The 15,271-nt window shown below is 48.5% G+C and overlaps 2 protein-coding genes across 4 annotated transcripts in view; one reads left to right on the forward strand and one right to left on the reverse strand.

Annotated features, from left to right (window-relative positions):
- The window catches only part of LOC135392010 (MAM and LDL-receptor class A domain-containing protein 1-like), a 103,447-nt gene that overhangs the window by 41,223 nt on the left and 46,953 nt on the right, over nucleotides 1–15,271 (reverse strand). For all 3 annotated transcript variants that reach the window (XM_064622621.1, XM_064622620.1, XM_064622622.1), the window contains 11 exons: nucleotides 14,202–14,312; nucleotides 12,861–13,066; nucleotides 12,011–12,107; nucleotides 11,029–11,274; nucleotides 10,169–10,306; nucleotides 8,230–8,372; nucleotides 5,613–5,697; nucleotides 5,002–5,121; nucleotides 4,024–4,176; nucleotides 2,750–2,835; nucleotides 884–1,054 (listed from right to left, as the gene is read on the reverse strand). In XM_064622621.1, the coding sequence (XP_064478691.1) occupies nucleotides 884–1,054; nucleotides 2,750–2,835; nucleotides 4,024–4,176; nucleotides 5,002–5,121; nucleotides 5,613–5,697; nucleotides 8,230–8,372; nucleotides 10,169–10,306; nucleotides 11,029–11,274; nucleotides 12,011–12,107; nucleotides 12,861–13,066; nucleotides 14,202–14,312 (1,556 nt within the window). The remainder of the gene's footprint in view (nucleotides 1–883; nucleotides 1,055–2,749; nucleotides 2,836–4,023; nucleotides 4,177–5,001; nucleotides 5,122–5,612; nucleotides 5,698–8,229; nucleotides 8,373–10,168; nucleotides 10,307–11,028; nucleotides 11,275–12,010; nucleotides 12,108–12,860; nucleotides 13,067–14,201; nucleotides 14,313–15,271) is intronic.
- The window catches only part of LOC135392011 (sperm-specific sodium:proton exchanger-like), a 102,026-nt gene that overhangs the window by 17,789 nt on the left and 68,966 nt on the right, over nucleotides 1–15,271 (forward strand). The gene's annotated exons all lie outside the window — the stretch shown is intronic.

A 15,271-nucleotide genomic window follows, 5' to 3' on the forward strand; every position in this document is an offset into this window, starting at 1 on the left:
AGGAGGATGAGTGAGAGAGAGTGACTGGTTTGTCCCTTCAGATGACGCACCCCGAAAGTCGCTGGGGAGGCGTGTTAGCTTAGCTCAATTGGTAGAGCCCTGGACCGGTAATCCAGAAGATGTGGGTTCGAGTCCTACAGCTGGCTAACCTTTTCAGCGACTTTCAGCTTTCATCATTCAAACTGAGATTAGCTTTTAGCTGCCCTGGGGCACGGTAATGAGAACCTTGACTCCTGACTCATGTAATGGACATGGACTTGCTTTTGCCCCGTTCACCTTGCAAGCTGCGATTGCAATTCAACATGGGGGCGCTTCATACCTGACGTGGTCCACAGGCGACCTTCTCACGAAGATTATCTCCAATCCGTTACGCATTTCCTATACAAATTGGTAATCGGCTATGCAAATTTCCGACTTATAATGAAAGGACGCGAAGCAAATTATTTGTGTTGGCATATTGTTGTTGGCTAGGGCCCTCTTGTCATATATGTATGTTTAGTGGCATGTCTGTAGTTGTGGCAGACCATATGGTACTCCCTCAAAAAGTCAGACAGCAGTGGGAATCGAACCAGGCAACTCTCGATTGCCTGTCAAGCGCGCTAGCCAATTAAACTACGCTGACGTCTGCTTTCCGACGACTTACCGAGGGGCCTCTTTTAACTAACGTGACGCGCACTCAGTCGCTTTACATTCTCTACTACATTTCTTATCATGTACGCAGACACACATACGCACCACATAAGTACGTGGCAGCGGCACCTGGTGAGCATGACGGAAAGTACCGTTCCCCGGCTGCCGCTGCTGTCGTACTTGTGTCGTATGTGTGTGAGAGAGGAGAAATGCGGATGGCCAGCCGTTAATAATCACCTATGTATAAACTCACCTGGTAAGGAACATCAAGGCTTAAAGAAAGGGACACCTCTCCAAAGTTGAACTTCGATACCCATGCCGAGGCCATATCGCCCCAGACAGAGGAAGTGGTACCGTTGAGGTTACGTGTGATGACCGCAAGTGAGACATCTGTTGGTCCTCTTATGATGTAGAAGAAACGGATCTGTATTTCAGGGGCACGAAAAGAAAGACGCTGTCTGAGGCTGTTATGTAACGAGAGCTGCAGTGATGAGTCCCCACCCAGCGTCTCCAAATTCGGCATTGACATAGTTAAGCGTCTGTGTGAGGATAGTAAGAGAGCCAGGTTGAGCATATACGTTACGTTCTGGTCTGGGACCAGTGGCATATAACCTAGAGTACTTGTCCGATGGGATAACGGAGTAGACTGGACTGGCAGGGGAACAGGTGATCCGCACAGTGCTTCAGCAACAGCTCTTAGCACATCACTATAGACATGCCAAACACTTTCGCACTTGTGGTGTAGCGTGGCACCGTTTAGGCGATCCTTGTTGCTGTCACAACTAGTTCTTCAGCTGCTCTAAGGATTTCCGAAGCAGCAAAGCAACTCAATTTGTCTCACTTCGGTACTTGTTTGCTGTGGTGGCTACGGAACAGCCACACACCATTCTATACGGCGACGACACACAACTGGACAGTAAGGTATGCTTAGTGCTCCATTACCAAGTGCCCGCGGTAGCTGAGTTGCTGTAAATTGACTTGGAGTCGTGCCGTACCTAGAGATGTAATCGCACCTGGGAGCCAAGGGGGAGCATACTGGGATGGGGGACGACTCGTATGGAAGACAAGGCCGCCCTTGCCCAGCAAAATTATCAGTCCAAATGAGCTGGGTCCATTTGGTAACGTACCCGCCTACTGGACCAAAAAAAGTGACTTCGAACAGGGCTGAGTATAGCAGCAACATGCTGGCATGCTGCAAATTGCTTAGACACGTTCGTTCGGTACTGTAACTAATGTGTGCCGTGCGCAGAGGTTTCAGCGCACGTCAAAGAACGTTTACGTTGTCGTTAAAGTACCTCTAGATGGCAAAATTTAGACCGGTTACTGTCCACCTGACCCTCATGATCATTGCTGTTCCACGACGAAGAACGCCGAATTTATTGTTGTTGCTACTAAGTAGGCACGCAGGTGTGTCTAGCACGGATGACCAGTGGCGTAGCCAGGCCTCCAAGGTAGGGGGGCTCGATACGAAAACTCGCCCCCCCCCGCTGATCCTGTGTCGACAACACACACATACTTGGGCACACTGCAAACTGAAGATTAAAAAAAGGAACTAAAATAGTTGATTTAGACGTTCACAGTACGATTACACGTATAGGCTGTCATGACCAATGAGGTGGTGTCACGAGATTGGAAGTATTTTGAAAAGCTCATACTTTGAAAACCATTCAAGAGTGCTTCTTAGATAGACGCCATGAACTGCAAGAACTTTCGCGATCGTCACACCGGTCCCCCCACATATAGTATTATGTTCTCGGATTTGCACGATTTGTGTGGGTCGGTCCGTGGCAGGTAGGGGGGGCTCGAGCCCCCCCTAGCCCCCTCGTGGCTACGCCACTGCGGATGACCCATGTGTGGTGACACCCCCTTGTAAGACACACCTGTATTCCATGATTAAAACACCTTGCTAATCAGGAGAAGAGATAATAACAACAGATAAATTGGTTATGAATAGGAGAAGAGACATGCCACACAAATGTGAAGGAAATGTCCGTAGAGGAACGACAAATATAATCTTCGAACCTCTCATTGCATTGGCAAGTGCCCTCAGCGTACTGAAGTGTGAGGGCTTTATAGGTGTAAGCCCGATCTAACAAAAACGTTGCACAAGATTTCCTACCGTGCAGTGTTTCTCCGAAGTGATCCATGGACCGTAGACCTTGCCAGACAACGGCTGTGTTCCCAAACCCAGGTATAGAAAGTGACCTAAAGCAACACACATACACACAAATGTCATTGCGTCTCTTGCACGACCTACGTTTACAGATAGCTGGGAGAAAGATGAATGGTGCTGGTTATTGGCGCCGGCAATCTACCGGTACCAGGGAACACACTCGTGCGTGAGATGGCTATAAAGAGAGAGAGAGAGAAATACACGATGACGATGATATGGGGATGATTATAAAGATCAAACCCTAAGTGTGAAAAAACAAAAACAAAAATGGCTCAAACACACTTGAGATAATTTTACGGCTTCGACATCCAGTGTCACAGATAGTAATAGCCCTCGAAGAAATTTAGCTACCTGTTTTTTTTTTTTTTTTGACGTGTACCGTTTTCTTCGGGCCGCGAAACTGCTGTGGTTATTCGAACGCTTCAAGGGCCTATTGGGTAGTTAAAGGAACTTGAAACGATCCTTTGTTTCACAGGACTGATGTTCTTGATCACAGCTCCGCGGTTTTCTCACGAAAGAGTTTAAACAAAGCCGTGCGAAGTTGGTACACCAGGCGACACCTCACGGCGAGCGGCGGCATCAGTGCGGTGCGGGGAACCTCGACTCTGTCACCGCCGTGCCCGTTTACGTCAGCGGCGATGTAATCGTGCTGTGTTAGCCCACGATTGGCCGACGTTCCTTTCGGCGAACCGTGTGCAGTGCCAAAGTGAGGGAACAACTCGGACGTCGCGCGGGGTAGTCAAGGAGCAAGAGGAGGAACACGATAAAGAGAAGAGAGAACGTGGAGAGGAGTCTCGGAGTCGGTTGCAAGACCGCGTGGATAAAGAAGAAAGAAAGGAAGAAAGAAAAAGAACGTGGTGCACTTGAATCGGGGTGAATTGATGGCATGCAAGTTACCGGACAAGATGACGCGTTTTCAGCAAAAATTCGATGGTGTGTTCATGAAATTGCATAGTACCTTTGGATCCCAAATCTGCATGCGAACTACACAGTCTCGAGCCAGAACGAATTACTAGTTGGAAGTATCTTAAAACCGCCCCAGGGTGCATGGGCAAGTCTTCAGGTCGAACGCCCAAAACAGGCTCTCAGCTGGACCGTTTCTGTTACAGGTCCCTGGGAGCCACGGACGACAAGAATACTTACTGAGAACACTAACAATTCTGTGCACGGTACTGTGTGACAAGTATATAAGTTTGTCACGCAATAGTTGTGCGGCTCACCATTGCGTGTCCCTGTCGTATGATCTCTGGTGGGTCCGTCAGCCAGGTCTCGGAATCCGCCTCGTCTTTCCCAGTGGTTCGTAAGGGACGCATTCAGTTCCAGGTGCCAGTCACAGAGGGAATGCTCGAAGCTGCATCTAAACTGGCGGTGGCCTGGTATTTATAGAACCACAGGTCGTGAGTAATGGCGGATAACGCTAACAAACAAACAAACAAACAAACAAACAAACAAACAAACAAACAAACAAACAAACAAACAAACAAACAAACAAACAAACAAACAAACAAACAAACAAACAAACAAACAAACAAACGGACGGACGGACGGACGGACGGACGGACGGACGGACGGACGGACGGACGGACGGACGGACGGACGGACGGACGGACGGACGGACGGACGGACGGACGGACGGACGGACGGACGGACGGACGGACGGACGGACGGACGGACGGACGGACGGACGGACGGACGGACGGACGGACGGACGGACGGACGGACGGACGGACGGACGGACGGACGGACGGACGGACGGACGGACGGACGGACGGACGGACGGACGGACGGACGGACAGAGGGACAGACAGAGAGACAGACAAACAAACAAACACAATGAAGTTACGGTTACGCTGCAAAAATAGTAACTGAGTTACTGTTACTCTTTTTGAAATGTACTTTACACCGACTTTACACCGACAGTTACCACATTGAATAGCAAATTACATACATTAAATAGCAAAAACGTTAGCGAAGCAACACGTGGAATACATGTGGTGAGCAAAGCAGTGCATGGGAAGCAAAACACCCGCAAGTGTGCGCTATGGGAAGTATGCATGCCTACCGAACAGACCGCCCCAAGTAACTGAAATGACTGAAATTTACTTAGACACTTCCTAAAAGGTTTGGATTTACAGGCAGATTTCGGGGACAGAGGACTGCCCGATTACATGGGCACGATTTAGGAATAATATGATTACCGCAGTTTTCTTCGTCGCTCCCGTCACCACAGTCGTCCGTGTAGTCGCACACGTGGCGCAACCGGACGCAGGCGCCATTTTTGCAGCTGAAATCCGCGGGAGGGCACTTAGGTTGTGGCTCTGAAGATACGTGGAGGAATATTTGGTTAATATTTTGCAGTGTAACGATAATTCATACGGTCTGTGTGATACACGAAAAATTTTCCCTCTCCGATTTCTAACCATACCGTATAGCTGTCCGGATATTAGAGGGTGTTGGTTCGATTCTCATTGCGGGAGGCTTATTAACAACCACAAACGGCATCGCGAGGCTTAAGTGGCGCGTTATTCCTTCTGGTCTTGACTAGCCACGGTTACTGTGAGGCCGCCGTTAGATGGAGCTTACGTTAATTCTTCAGGAGCTTACGTTAAACGCGGCAGTAGAAGTTTGATGCTGTGGCTAAGTTGATGTCCAAAGCGAACAAAGTTTTTTAGAAGATTATTCGCTACATACATTAATTTCTTTTACTACTCTGAGCCGTATGGTAAATCATGAGACCGAACCAAGCTACAATAATCCAACTTCAAAGTGAGTGGCTCTTGTCGCATTCGTTAGAGACATCAAGCATTACCAGGATGTTTGCAGTCGGAGAGCTGTATGGCATCCACAGCCACGTAGCCTGCGCGAACGGGTATTTCCGTTGCATCCAGGGAAAGCTGCAAGGGAAAGATAACAGGTCTAAACAGTGCCGTGTAAGCCAAAGGGGAGTCTGGCCAATAGGGAGAGCCTAAAAAAGAGGCTCGACCTGTCAATCAAACTGAGCGTTTTTCTATGACTGCTGTTTCCCATGCGAGCCGCCATGATACCAAAATTTTCCCCAAAATGGCGGCGTAGCTTGGAATGACGAAGCGAGGATTTCATGATTTTTTTCCCGCAAATTCTTTCAATTCTTTTCCGTAAGTATACATTCTGTTGTAGTTATACCTTGCAAATCGCTTTTAAATTACTCTCCAGTATCGATGTTTCCGTGAAAAGAACATATTTCGTCGTCCTCGTTAGGCCTAGTGAAGACAGCGGTCAGGCGTGAACGCCAGTCCGCATCGGTACCCATCCAATCCAGTCCAATGCAAGTCAAGTCAAGTCGTATTTCTTCCGCTGGGCACCGTGTGCGAAGCGTGTGGTTGCTCTGTCTGCTATCATCGTGTGTGGGGTTGTGTTCCATTCCGTAAGGAACGGGTACTGTATTAATTGTTTAGGTTGCGACATGCGAGAGTGGCGCACGGAGCTTGTACGAGATACCGTTCGTAACATTTTAGCTAGGCCTACCGTATCCACTACGGCGGCTCACTTGTGGAGATGCCCCTTTTGGCTAGCTTGGTTTGTAGTTAGTACGGGAGTTGCGTGTTCTACGCAGCGGGAAGAACTAATTCCGCGACAGAAGAGACCAGGCCAGATGAAAGAGAACGCCACCGTGTCGTCACAATGTCGTCACACTGACGTCACGCATACATAGGTTCCCGTCGGTATTTCAAGCCATGCGTTTGGCAATGATTTAAGATGCAGGTGTGGAGCTAAAAGGACGTGGTCCAACGAAGAAGGGGAAGAGATGTTTCATGAATTGCTGAAGAGCGTGAGGAATGGGAGTGGTGAAACAGATTCGCCGTCGACGTGGTCCAACCAAGAAGGGCAAGAGATCTCTTACAGGGAGACTTCGCAACCAAATGGATATCAAGCTTGCGGTATTCTCTGTCTGAGTAATCTGATCCCGAATCTTCGTGCATAGTTTTTTTTTTTTTTTTTTTTCAGAATGCAACACAGCGGCTACGACCAGCGTGGTATACTACTTGTCCGCTCTATGCAGGGTGACGTAACGTGTTGGCCTTCGGAGGGGAAAGTTTCTGCGACTTCTCTCCACGTTCCTGTTTCGGTTTGATTGCTCGCTTATTTGAGGCATGATTCGCACCGTGAGAAAGAAACAATGTTTATGGCAGGAAGGGAGTTGCCTCAGGACAGAAGCCGCCGATATTTCGAACAGAGACTGTTCTTCTTCTGGTCACCGTCCTCATCATTGGCATGGTATTTAAAGGGTTAGGTGTGACGTATTTAAAGGTTCATGCGAATTGTGGGTCAACAGCCCGGAGGGAAGAAAGGTCCGTACGGGTTTTTACGGCGGGAGTGAATGGCTGCTTTGTTAGAGTGTGGAGGGGATTATGTGAACGTAGTGATCTAGCCTAGATCACTACGTTCACATAATCCCCTCCACACTCTAACAAAGCAGCCATTCACTCCCGCCGTAAAAACCCGTACGGACCTTTCTTCCCTCCGGGCTGTTGACCCACAATTCGCATGAACCTTTAAATACGTCACACCTAACCCTTTAAATACCATGCCAATGATGAGGACGGTGCCCAGAAGAAGAACAGTCTCTGTTCGAAATATCGGCGGCTTCTGTCCTGAGGCAACTCTCTTCCTACATCTCTACCGGTTCGCTGGATTTCTACCCATCTACAATGTTTATGGCAGGTATACTGTGGATGTTATGCACCAAGTACGATGTGCAGCAATATTTTCACCGATCGTTCCGAAGTATCCCTTTAATGAATTGCTGAAGAGCGAGAGGAATAAGAGCGGGTGAAGCAGATTCGTAGTAGAAAAGTGGAACAGGGATTCAGTGACCTAGGAAATGGACTGCACGAGAAAACAGAAATGTAGGAATTGATGTTTCGAGATCGAACTATCGATTAGTGTACTGAACACAGCAGGGGCGGATTAAAGGGGGCAGGGGGGCGACCCCTCATGAAACCAAGGCCGCCCTCGTCATATCAAAATGCAAGGTTTTTCACGACCCATGTCGTCTGGACTTTGTACACATTTGGTTCAGCGGAAAAATAGGTTCAATTGCTCTTGTGCAACAGTGAAAGTTGTAATCTTAAGTAGTCATTTTTCCTTTAATTTTATTTGAAGTAACTTCCATTTCTTGAGCTGAGCTTCGAAATTAGGCAAGTCAACCCCACATCTTCTGGAGAGAAATGAAAAATCGATATCAAACTTCGTCAAACTGGCCATGGATATCGCTCGTAATGAAATCGTTTTGGTATGAAGTCCAAAAGTCAGGCCGAACATTTAGTGTCCGCCCCCCCCCCCCCCCCCATACGGAAGTGTTCAATCCGCTCCTGGAACACGGACGGTTTCTTCCCAGCTCGAACTTCTCAGCGCACAATTTCTGAATGATGAACACAGGATCTTACTGTGAACGGTCCCTTGTAGCGGCCAATGTGGACCCGCGCCTTGTGCCACTCTTCTTCAGGGACGTATGCCAAAAGGAGACTGTTCCACAGGGTCATTATTTGATCTTCCACAGTCAGCCTTACTTGCAGTCCCACGGTGTTATCTGTAACAAAGTCTCGGTGTTGTAAATTTTCATCCTATAATGAATCAAGGGAAAGGGTGCAGGCTAGCTGGTATAGATCCATGAAGACGACACACGTAAGACACGGACACAGAAGACGACACGACCTCGTCTTCTGTGTCCGTGTCTCTCGTTCTTCTTCATGGTTTCATCCTATAAACAGCCTTTTTCGACAAAAGTTTCAGGAGCCCGCTCTTGTGAGGAACTAATGTTCTGGTTTGGGGAGGGGGATCTATTTATTTGGCAGAAAAAGTTAGCCAGAACAAGCCTTTGTTATTAGAGTGAAGTAAGTAAAATATTTCTAGGCTAACAATTAAAACTTCGGGGGAGTCAAAATCAGTCACCGAGTCGATGTGGGGTCACCGATCTGAGGCGATAGAGCCATTATTACATTTACTATAATCCTATGGTTCTTGTAACATTTTACGGGAGTATGTAAGACACTTGGAACATATATGTACCGTGTGTTTCATTTAAATACCTGTGCTAAATAATTCGCGAACGGGTGCACCAATCGACGGACTTTCTTTTTTACAAGTATCTATCCGATACCACCTACAAGCTGCGCACCGTGTGAATGCGTGGGAGGCGCTCATTATTTAAATAAAAATTCAAATGAGTTTCGTAAAAAAACATACCTTCTAAAGCAGGGCGCCGTCGGTATTAAAGTGGGTACTACCCCTTTTGGGACCTTCAGTGGACACCTTTTACAGAAAAACTTGTCACCGAAGTGGCTCATTTGTTGCAGCAATTAATTGGTTTCGGTTTACATATTTTTGTCGCAGCTGGTCGGAGTGAAGCGCAAAAGGACGCTCTTCCGCTCCCTTATCCACCAATGAATTATGTCCTTACTCCAATGAATTACACCAATGAATTCCATCCTTTTGCGCTTCACATGGATAGATTGAATTGAATCGCTCTCCAGGATTACGCGACGCACTCGTAGTTTTTGTGCGAATGTGTGTCCCATGACTTAATGTAGTCCTAATTTCTAGTTATCCCGACATATTTGCTCTCGAGCCTTTCCATGCTCTTTTAAGCTGAGTGACCGTGTATTCACACGAGCGCCATTCCCCCAGAAGCGGAAGATGCGAAAAAAGTCATAGCTTTCTGCTGTCACGTGATCGCGAGCGCTCAACGTCGTCTCTTCACGTACACTGCTAACCGTGGGGAATATCCTGCTACACAGCCACAAGATATTCCGTAGCAGACGACAGGAAAACACGCTGGCGGTGTCGTCTGCGAAGTGTCGTCTGCTAAGTGCGCAGTACGCCACTCCCGATATTCCGCATCGTGTGAATGCTCAACATAACACGGGTCGGAACTTGGTCTATGTGAGCAATGTTTTCGCTTTTTCTTCCACTAGAATATTCCGTGAGGATGTCGATCGTGTGAATACACGGTGAGACGCACCGGAAAGTGTTGCGGCATACGTAGCGCTGCATCGGTATGATTTGCCAAGTTGTCGACAAAAGAAAAAAAATAGTGATCTCCAGGATTAGATACGCTTTTATCGCGACTAGCATTGTCTATCAGCAAGAACTCCCAAAGGAACTGATGGCGTCCTATTGACGAGCGTTTCTTCCTCCCGACATCGCGGCATACTGTTCGAGGGGACCATGCATCCTTGGCCGACTTCATAAGGAACAGCGCCGACATTAGGCGGAGGAAAAACCCCTCCAGCAGTTCGATAACGCTATAACAGGGCACCAGCCAAGCAATACAAAGGAACGTTTCGATTTAGTCACGGGTAGTATCGTAGTTGCAGTCTTACTCACTGGTAGTCTTGTAGTTGTACCAGAAGACCAGAGCGCACATGTAACCCGCGTAACGCAGGTCTCCGGTAGTGACCCTCGACCAACCGTCTGTGAGTCCTCCCGTGCTGGGTGACGACCCGCGTGCCACCAGGTAATGTCCTGCGGAGAAAATCACAGGTCTTAGCCACGGCGTCTGGCATCTTTTCGGTTTGCTTTTCTGGTAAGGCGAGTACAAATAGAAAGACCATCTTTTACAGTCGCGGGACCACAAAGAGGGACCCCCTTCGTCATGAGGGGTGGAGCTAAGGGGAAAAGGGGGTCTGGTAGAACCTTTACGAATATAAGAGAAGCGATGAGAGCATGGATGTGGAGAGAGGAAAAAGAGCATCTGTGTGGGCTTGGGGAAAGAGAGCCGTTCTCAGAGTCACCCTCCTCCCCGAACAAAGTACGGCGCACCTCGTATAACTTAAAGTTGCGCTTTTAAGGTACCTTCACTCTCAGTCAGACGATATTAGTAACATTATAGTTTGAGATGCGTGTAGCTTCAACTAAAAGGGACAGTGGCAAATGCCGTGTGGGATACAGTGAACCCTGGTTATTATGACCGTGGTCGTTCCCGAAAAATTTGGTCATAATGCGGAATTGACATATTAACGGCGGGGATTTGCAGAGTGTGGTTGTAAAGCGCGTATGTCAGATTATCGGGGGTCATATTAACGAGGGTTCACTGCACATGTGAAAGGCAAATTATTTGCATCGACGTCAACCTGCATCCCTAGGTTTTGCAGCGAATGGGGCTGTGCCATCACTCCTCCGCTGTTGGCCGAATTCACCAGCGCTTAGGCCTTGGTCCCACCTAATCGATAGTGATCTCGACTGACCTAACGCGTGCAGAAGTGAATTTTCCGCCGCTGGTCCGCGTAGGCCAGTTATGTCCGCCCTGTCTCTGGTCCAGGAGTAAGAGGCTGTGTAGCCGCCGACCGACCAACCACACTCGTCCGTCTCGAAGAAGCAGTCGGCACACTTTTTCTCGTCCGCATTATTGCTGCAGTCCTTAACGAAGTCGCATACTTTTTCCATGGGCACTTGTTCGTCGTCGCCGCATGAGAAGTTCCGCTTGAGCGACACTGCGTTAACATAAAATATGCATCATACACGTAAGATAAAATACGAGATGTGTGCAGTTTTTGTTACTTTTATGAAACCTTGTTTCTGGAATAGCTTGCACGGTGATCGTGTGCCGTCGCGAGCAGCGTCGCAGCACAACGCGCCTGTCTTGTTGGGAAGCCCGCTTTAGGGCGTATTCGTTAATACTATAGCATGCTTTAACACAGAGATGACAAGTAAAGGCGACCTTTCCGCACGACAGCAATGTGGTAGGGTACCCAAATCGTCATCGTCCAATTACAGTCGTCGTTATTGTTGGCATCAGCATTTCCGTACTGTGGGGAAGCTGGCTTTAGGGTGTGTCAGCTTACTTGATGGTAAGCAAAGACAGCTTCCGAATACAGCATTTCCGCGAAAGCTCACTTTACAGTTTAAGAACGCGAGTAGGACACGTGACACGAGTTGGACGTGTGGGAAAATTTTAGCAGGACTGGCGGAAATTTGAAGTACGGAATGATGATGATGATGTTGGTAGAAAGAAAAAAAATGGAGATTTGCGCCCGCTTACCGCTGGTCAAGTTACTCCAGGTCGCGTAGGAAAAAAGCAAAACAAAAACTTCTAAAAAGACGAGAGCACCGCGATGTACGAGAGTGGTATGACGATCGAGAGGTTGGTCACAGTCGTTTCGCGGCGCTGGCACAAAACTAGTAAATAAAAAAAAATAAAAATCGATAGATGGTATAGTGTGTACTCACGGGACCGGTCGCATCTCTCGGTGCTGAGCTGAATATCATCAACGGCTACGAAGGCTTCGGAGACCGCGTTCCTCTCCGCGATGGCTTGAATCACTTCCTGCGTAGAGAAATGTCGTTTTCTCAAGTTTTCTCCAAAAATGCAACTAAACGAGGTTCTAAACATTTTTTTCCCCCGCTAACACACACAATATCTCGCCTTGTATGCGACGCCACAATAGGATTGCACGTCTGACATTTCTTGCGCTTTCAGGATTTCAAGAAGTTACGTCTCAAGGGTTCCACACCTTCACACGTCAATACCCTCGGCGTATAGGGTGCGTGCTCTAAAAAAGGTCAGTCACATTTTTGCGCGTGACGCGATATCTATACTTGAGGGACAGACTTCCACTGCTACACAGTGCAGAATTCTCAAAGTAGGTTTCTCTGGTATAAATTCCGGTCTGTGTGGCAGCGGAAGTCTGTCGATAAAGTAGGCATCACGTCGTGCGCGAAAATGTGACTGACTTTTTTCTCTTGAACGACATTTCCCTACTGGAGAGTAGTATTACTTTCCGAAAGGGAGTAAGGGAGTAGTGTTACTACCTGAAGGGAGTGAGGAGACTCCATTTTGAGAGTGATTGTACTCTTCAAAAGGGAGTGATATATGTGCCAAGGGAAAGGGGTTAAAGTACCCATTTTTTCAAGAATATCAAGGAAGGGAAGGGGTGCAATAAAAAGAAAAGAAAAAAAGGACGTTACCTTGTAGACAGAGAGAGGTAAGTAAAAAAGGAGAGAGCAGAGGACGTAAGGGCAGCCAGCCGCACCAGAAACAGTTGTAACCACGCGTGCAGGAATACGAAAACGCACATACTGGTCTCTCGTAGATGCTGGCCTGAGCAAACTTCCAGTTCGGGGCCGTTGACTTTCCTCTAACCTCTGTCCTGGTCACGATGCTGAGTCCGCCGTCCGTTTTGGGGATGTAGTACCAGAAGGCCATGCAGGTATATCTGGGATCGGTGAGCACGTAGGCGGCCGAACTTCGATGTCCTTCTTTGACGCTGAAGTACAGGTAGTGGCCTAAAGCACGCCGTGAGGCAACGTGGGGAAAATAGGAGTCGACGTATTTGATTGAATCGGTCTCATCAGCAGTACGCATAGTACCATACGCACTAACTCGTTCTTTCCAAAAACCTACCAGAAGAAGGGGCTATCGCATCCTGAAAAAATGTGTACGAGATGGACACGGTAATGTTTACCACGGCTTTACAGTCTGCGTGGCAAAGTGTCTTTTCCGAAAACAGCTTACATATTAAATACACGAGTAGTAGAGATTAGCACTGCCTCTGCACCTAAGGGAGCCTCAGCGATAGCGACATCGCGACGGCGTAGACCTAGCACGTCAATCAGAGCGCAGCGCGGGCGATGGACCTTTTTCACAACAGCCTATGCGCATACACATGACCTTGAGGTGCCGGAGAGGGTTATCTTCTTCTTCACTAGATGGCGCAGCATGGGGACGACAGAGGCGGGGACCAGTGGGGAGACCGCAAGACGGCGCGAGCTCGTTGGTCCCACTCCGGACCGGATTTGGTCTTGTGGGCTACCCACGTGTACCTGTTTTGACTCGCGCTGAGCGTGGCTCGCTGGAGAGCGGACAGGATAAAAAAAGAAAAAGAAAAAAGAAAACATTGTCTCCGAGCCCATCTGCTTTCGCGTAGCCATATATTAGGTGAAATGTCCTTTGTAAATACGCCGATTTTCGCTTATGAGTGTGAGTTCTGACGCGTCTGCTCTTGTTATGCGTTACATCAAATTGCACGGACTACTACGCAATTTCGTGTCGGTTTATCGTTGTTATTCGACACCTTATCGTACTGCCACCCCGTGGACCTTTAGCGGAAACCGCAAGCAGTGTGGGTTGTCCTAATGGTCAGACTTCCTTTTAATGTACGGCACTGCATTGAACATGTGCGCAAGGCGCCAGCAAGCGTGTAATATGTCAACTTCTCAAGGAGCGCTGGATGTAGGGCTCTTTGAGAAGTCGACACGTTCCACGTTTGGTGGCGCTACGGCATGTTTTATGGCCTCTGGTTTCCGTGTAACACGTGTAGTCCTAGAGAAACATGCATTTTTAAACGGTTTCGTTTGGCCGTCCCGTTCAGAACGTGACAATAGAACACCGCATGAATTCTAAGCAGACGTAGTTAATTACCTTCTCCAGTGCCTGTTGTGTGGTCATGATCGAGCTGAGTTGAGTTGGTTCCGGCACGTCCGACGCGCCATTTGTCGACCACGTCCATGAAGGCGAGGCTTGTTGTGTCGTCTGCAAAGGAAACGTTATTATTATAATTATTATTTAACTGATGCTTTCCTGTGCACGTATCAGTCATTACACAGGCAGCGTAATGTCACTGCGCAGTGCACGTGCAGGGAAATCGTCGAGAGGAAAGTAAGGGGAATGGCTTCTGAAAGTGACAATCGCACTTTCCGTGACGCTTGCAGGGGTGACAGCTCTAACAACAACGATGACGACGACGACTGGGAGAGGGAGAAGCCAAAGAGAAAGAAACCAACATGGCGAGAAGGGCAACAGAGCAGCGGATGGGGTAACTTCGCCACTAATACGTGTGGTTCCCATGGTACAGGGAGCATCCCAGCGAAGACTTCTCAGGGATGCTCGGATGTTTCCTGTGGTGGGTAGTTCTCTTGGACTACCCATCCCAATCCCAGAGCAAGAGGGTTAGCGCACCTCTCTCTCTCCTGTACCACCATCCTTCTCTCCCCTCCCTCTTTCACCATCTCCTCTTCCTCCTCACCTAGGCGCATCGAGCCGCCACTACAGAGCAGGTTGACCGCACCTCCTCCCTACATCTCCCCAGCCCACCACGGAGCAGCTTGAACGGAATGGGTGCGAGGACTGGACGGGGACGCAGCAGGCGGACACACCGCACTCTACTGCGTCTTCGCGCTCGTTCCGTCCAAGATGTTGTACCAACATTCCGAAAAGTTTACGTTACTCAACCGAACAGCCATGACAGATACGGTAGCCGTAAGGTGCTAAGAACGGTATTTGACCAGCAATCTCCGTACGCCGTCGCCGCACGTCGAAGTAGAACGTTTACGGGTACCCTCTCCTTACGCAATAGGAAGTAACCCAAGCAATCCCCGATGATAACAGATGCTGAAACAAACGCATTTTCGACATTGCGGTGCAACATCTCTGTGACACTCCTAGAAGAGCTGCGGACTTGTTCCTTAAACGTGCTTCAGCGTGATTCTAAC

The sequence above is a fragment of the Ornithodoros turicata genome, chromosome 4, assembly GCF_037126465.1.
Source record: "Ornithodoros turicata isolate Travis chromosome 4, ASM3712646v1, whole genome shotgun sequence".
Classification (NCBI taxonomy): domain Eukaryota; kingdom Metazoa; phylum Arthropoda; class Arachnida; order Ixodida; family Argasidae; genus Ornithodoros; species Ornithodoros turicata.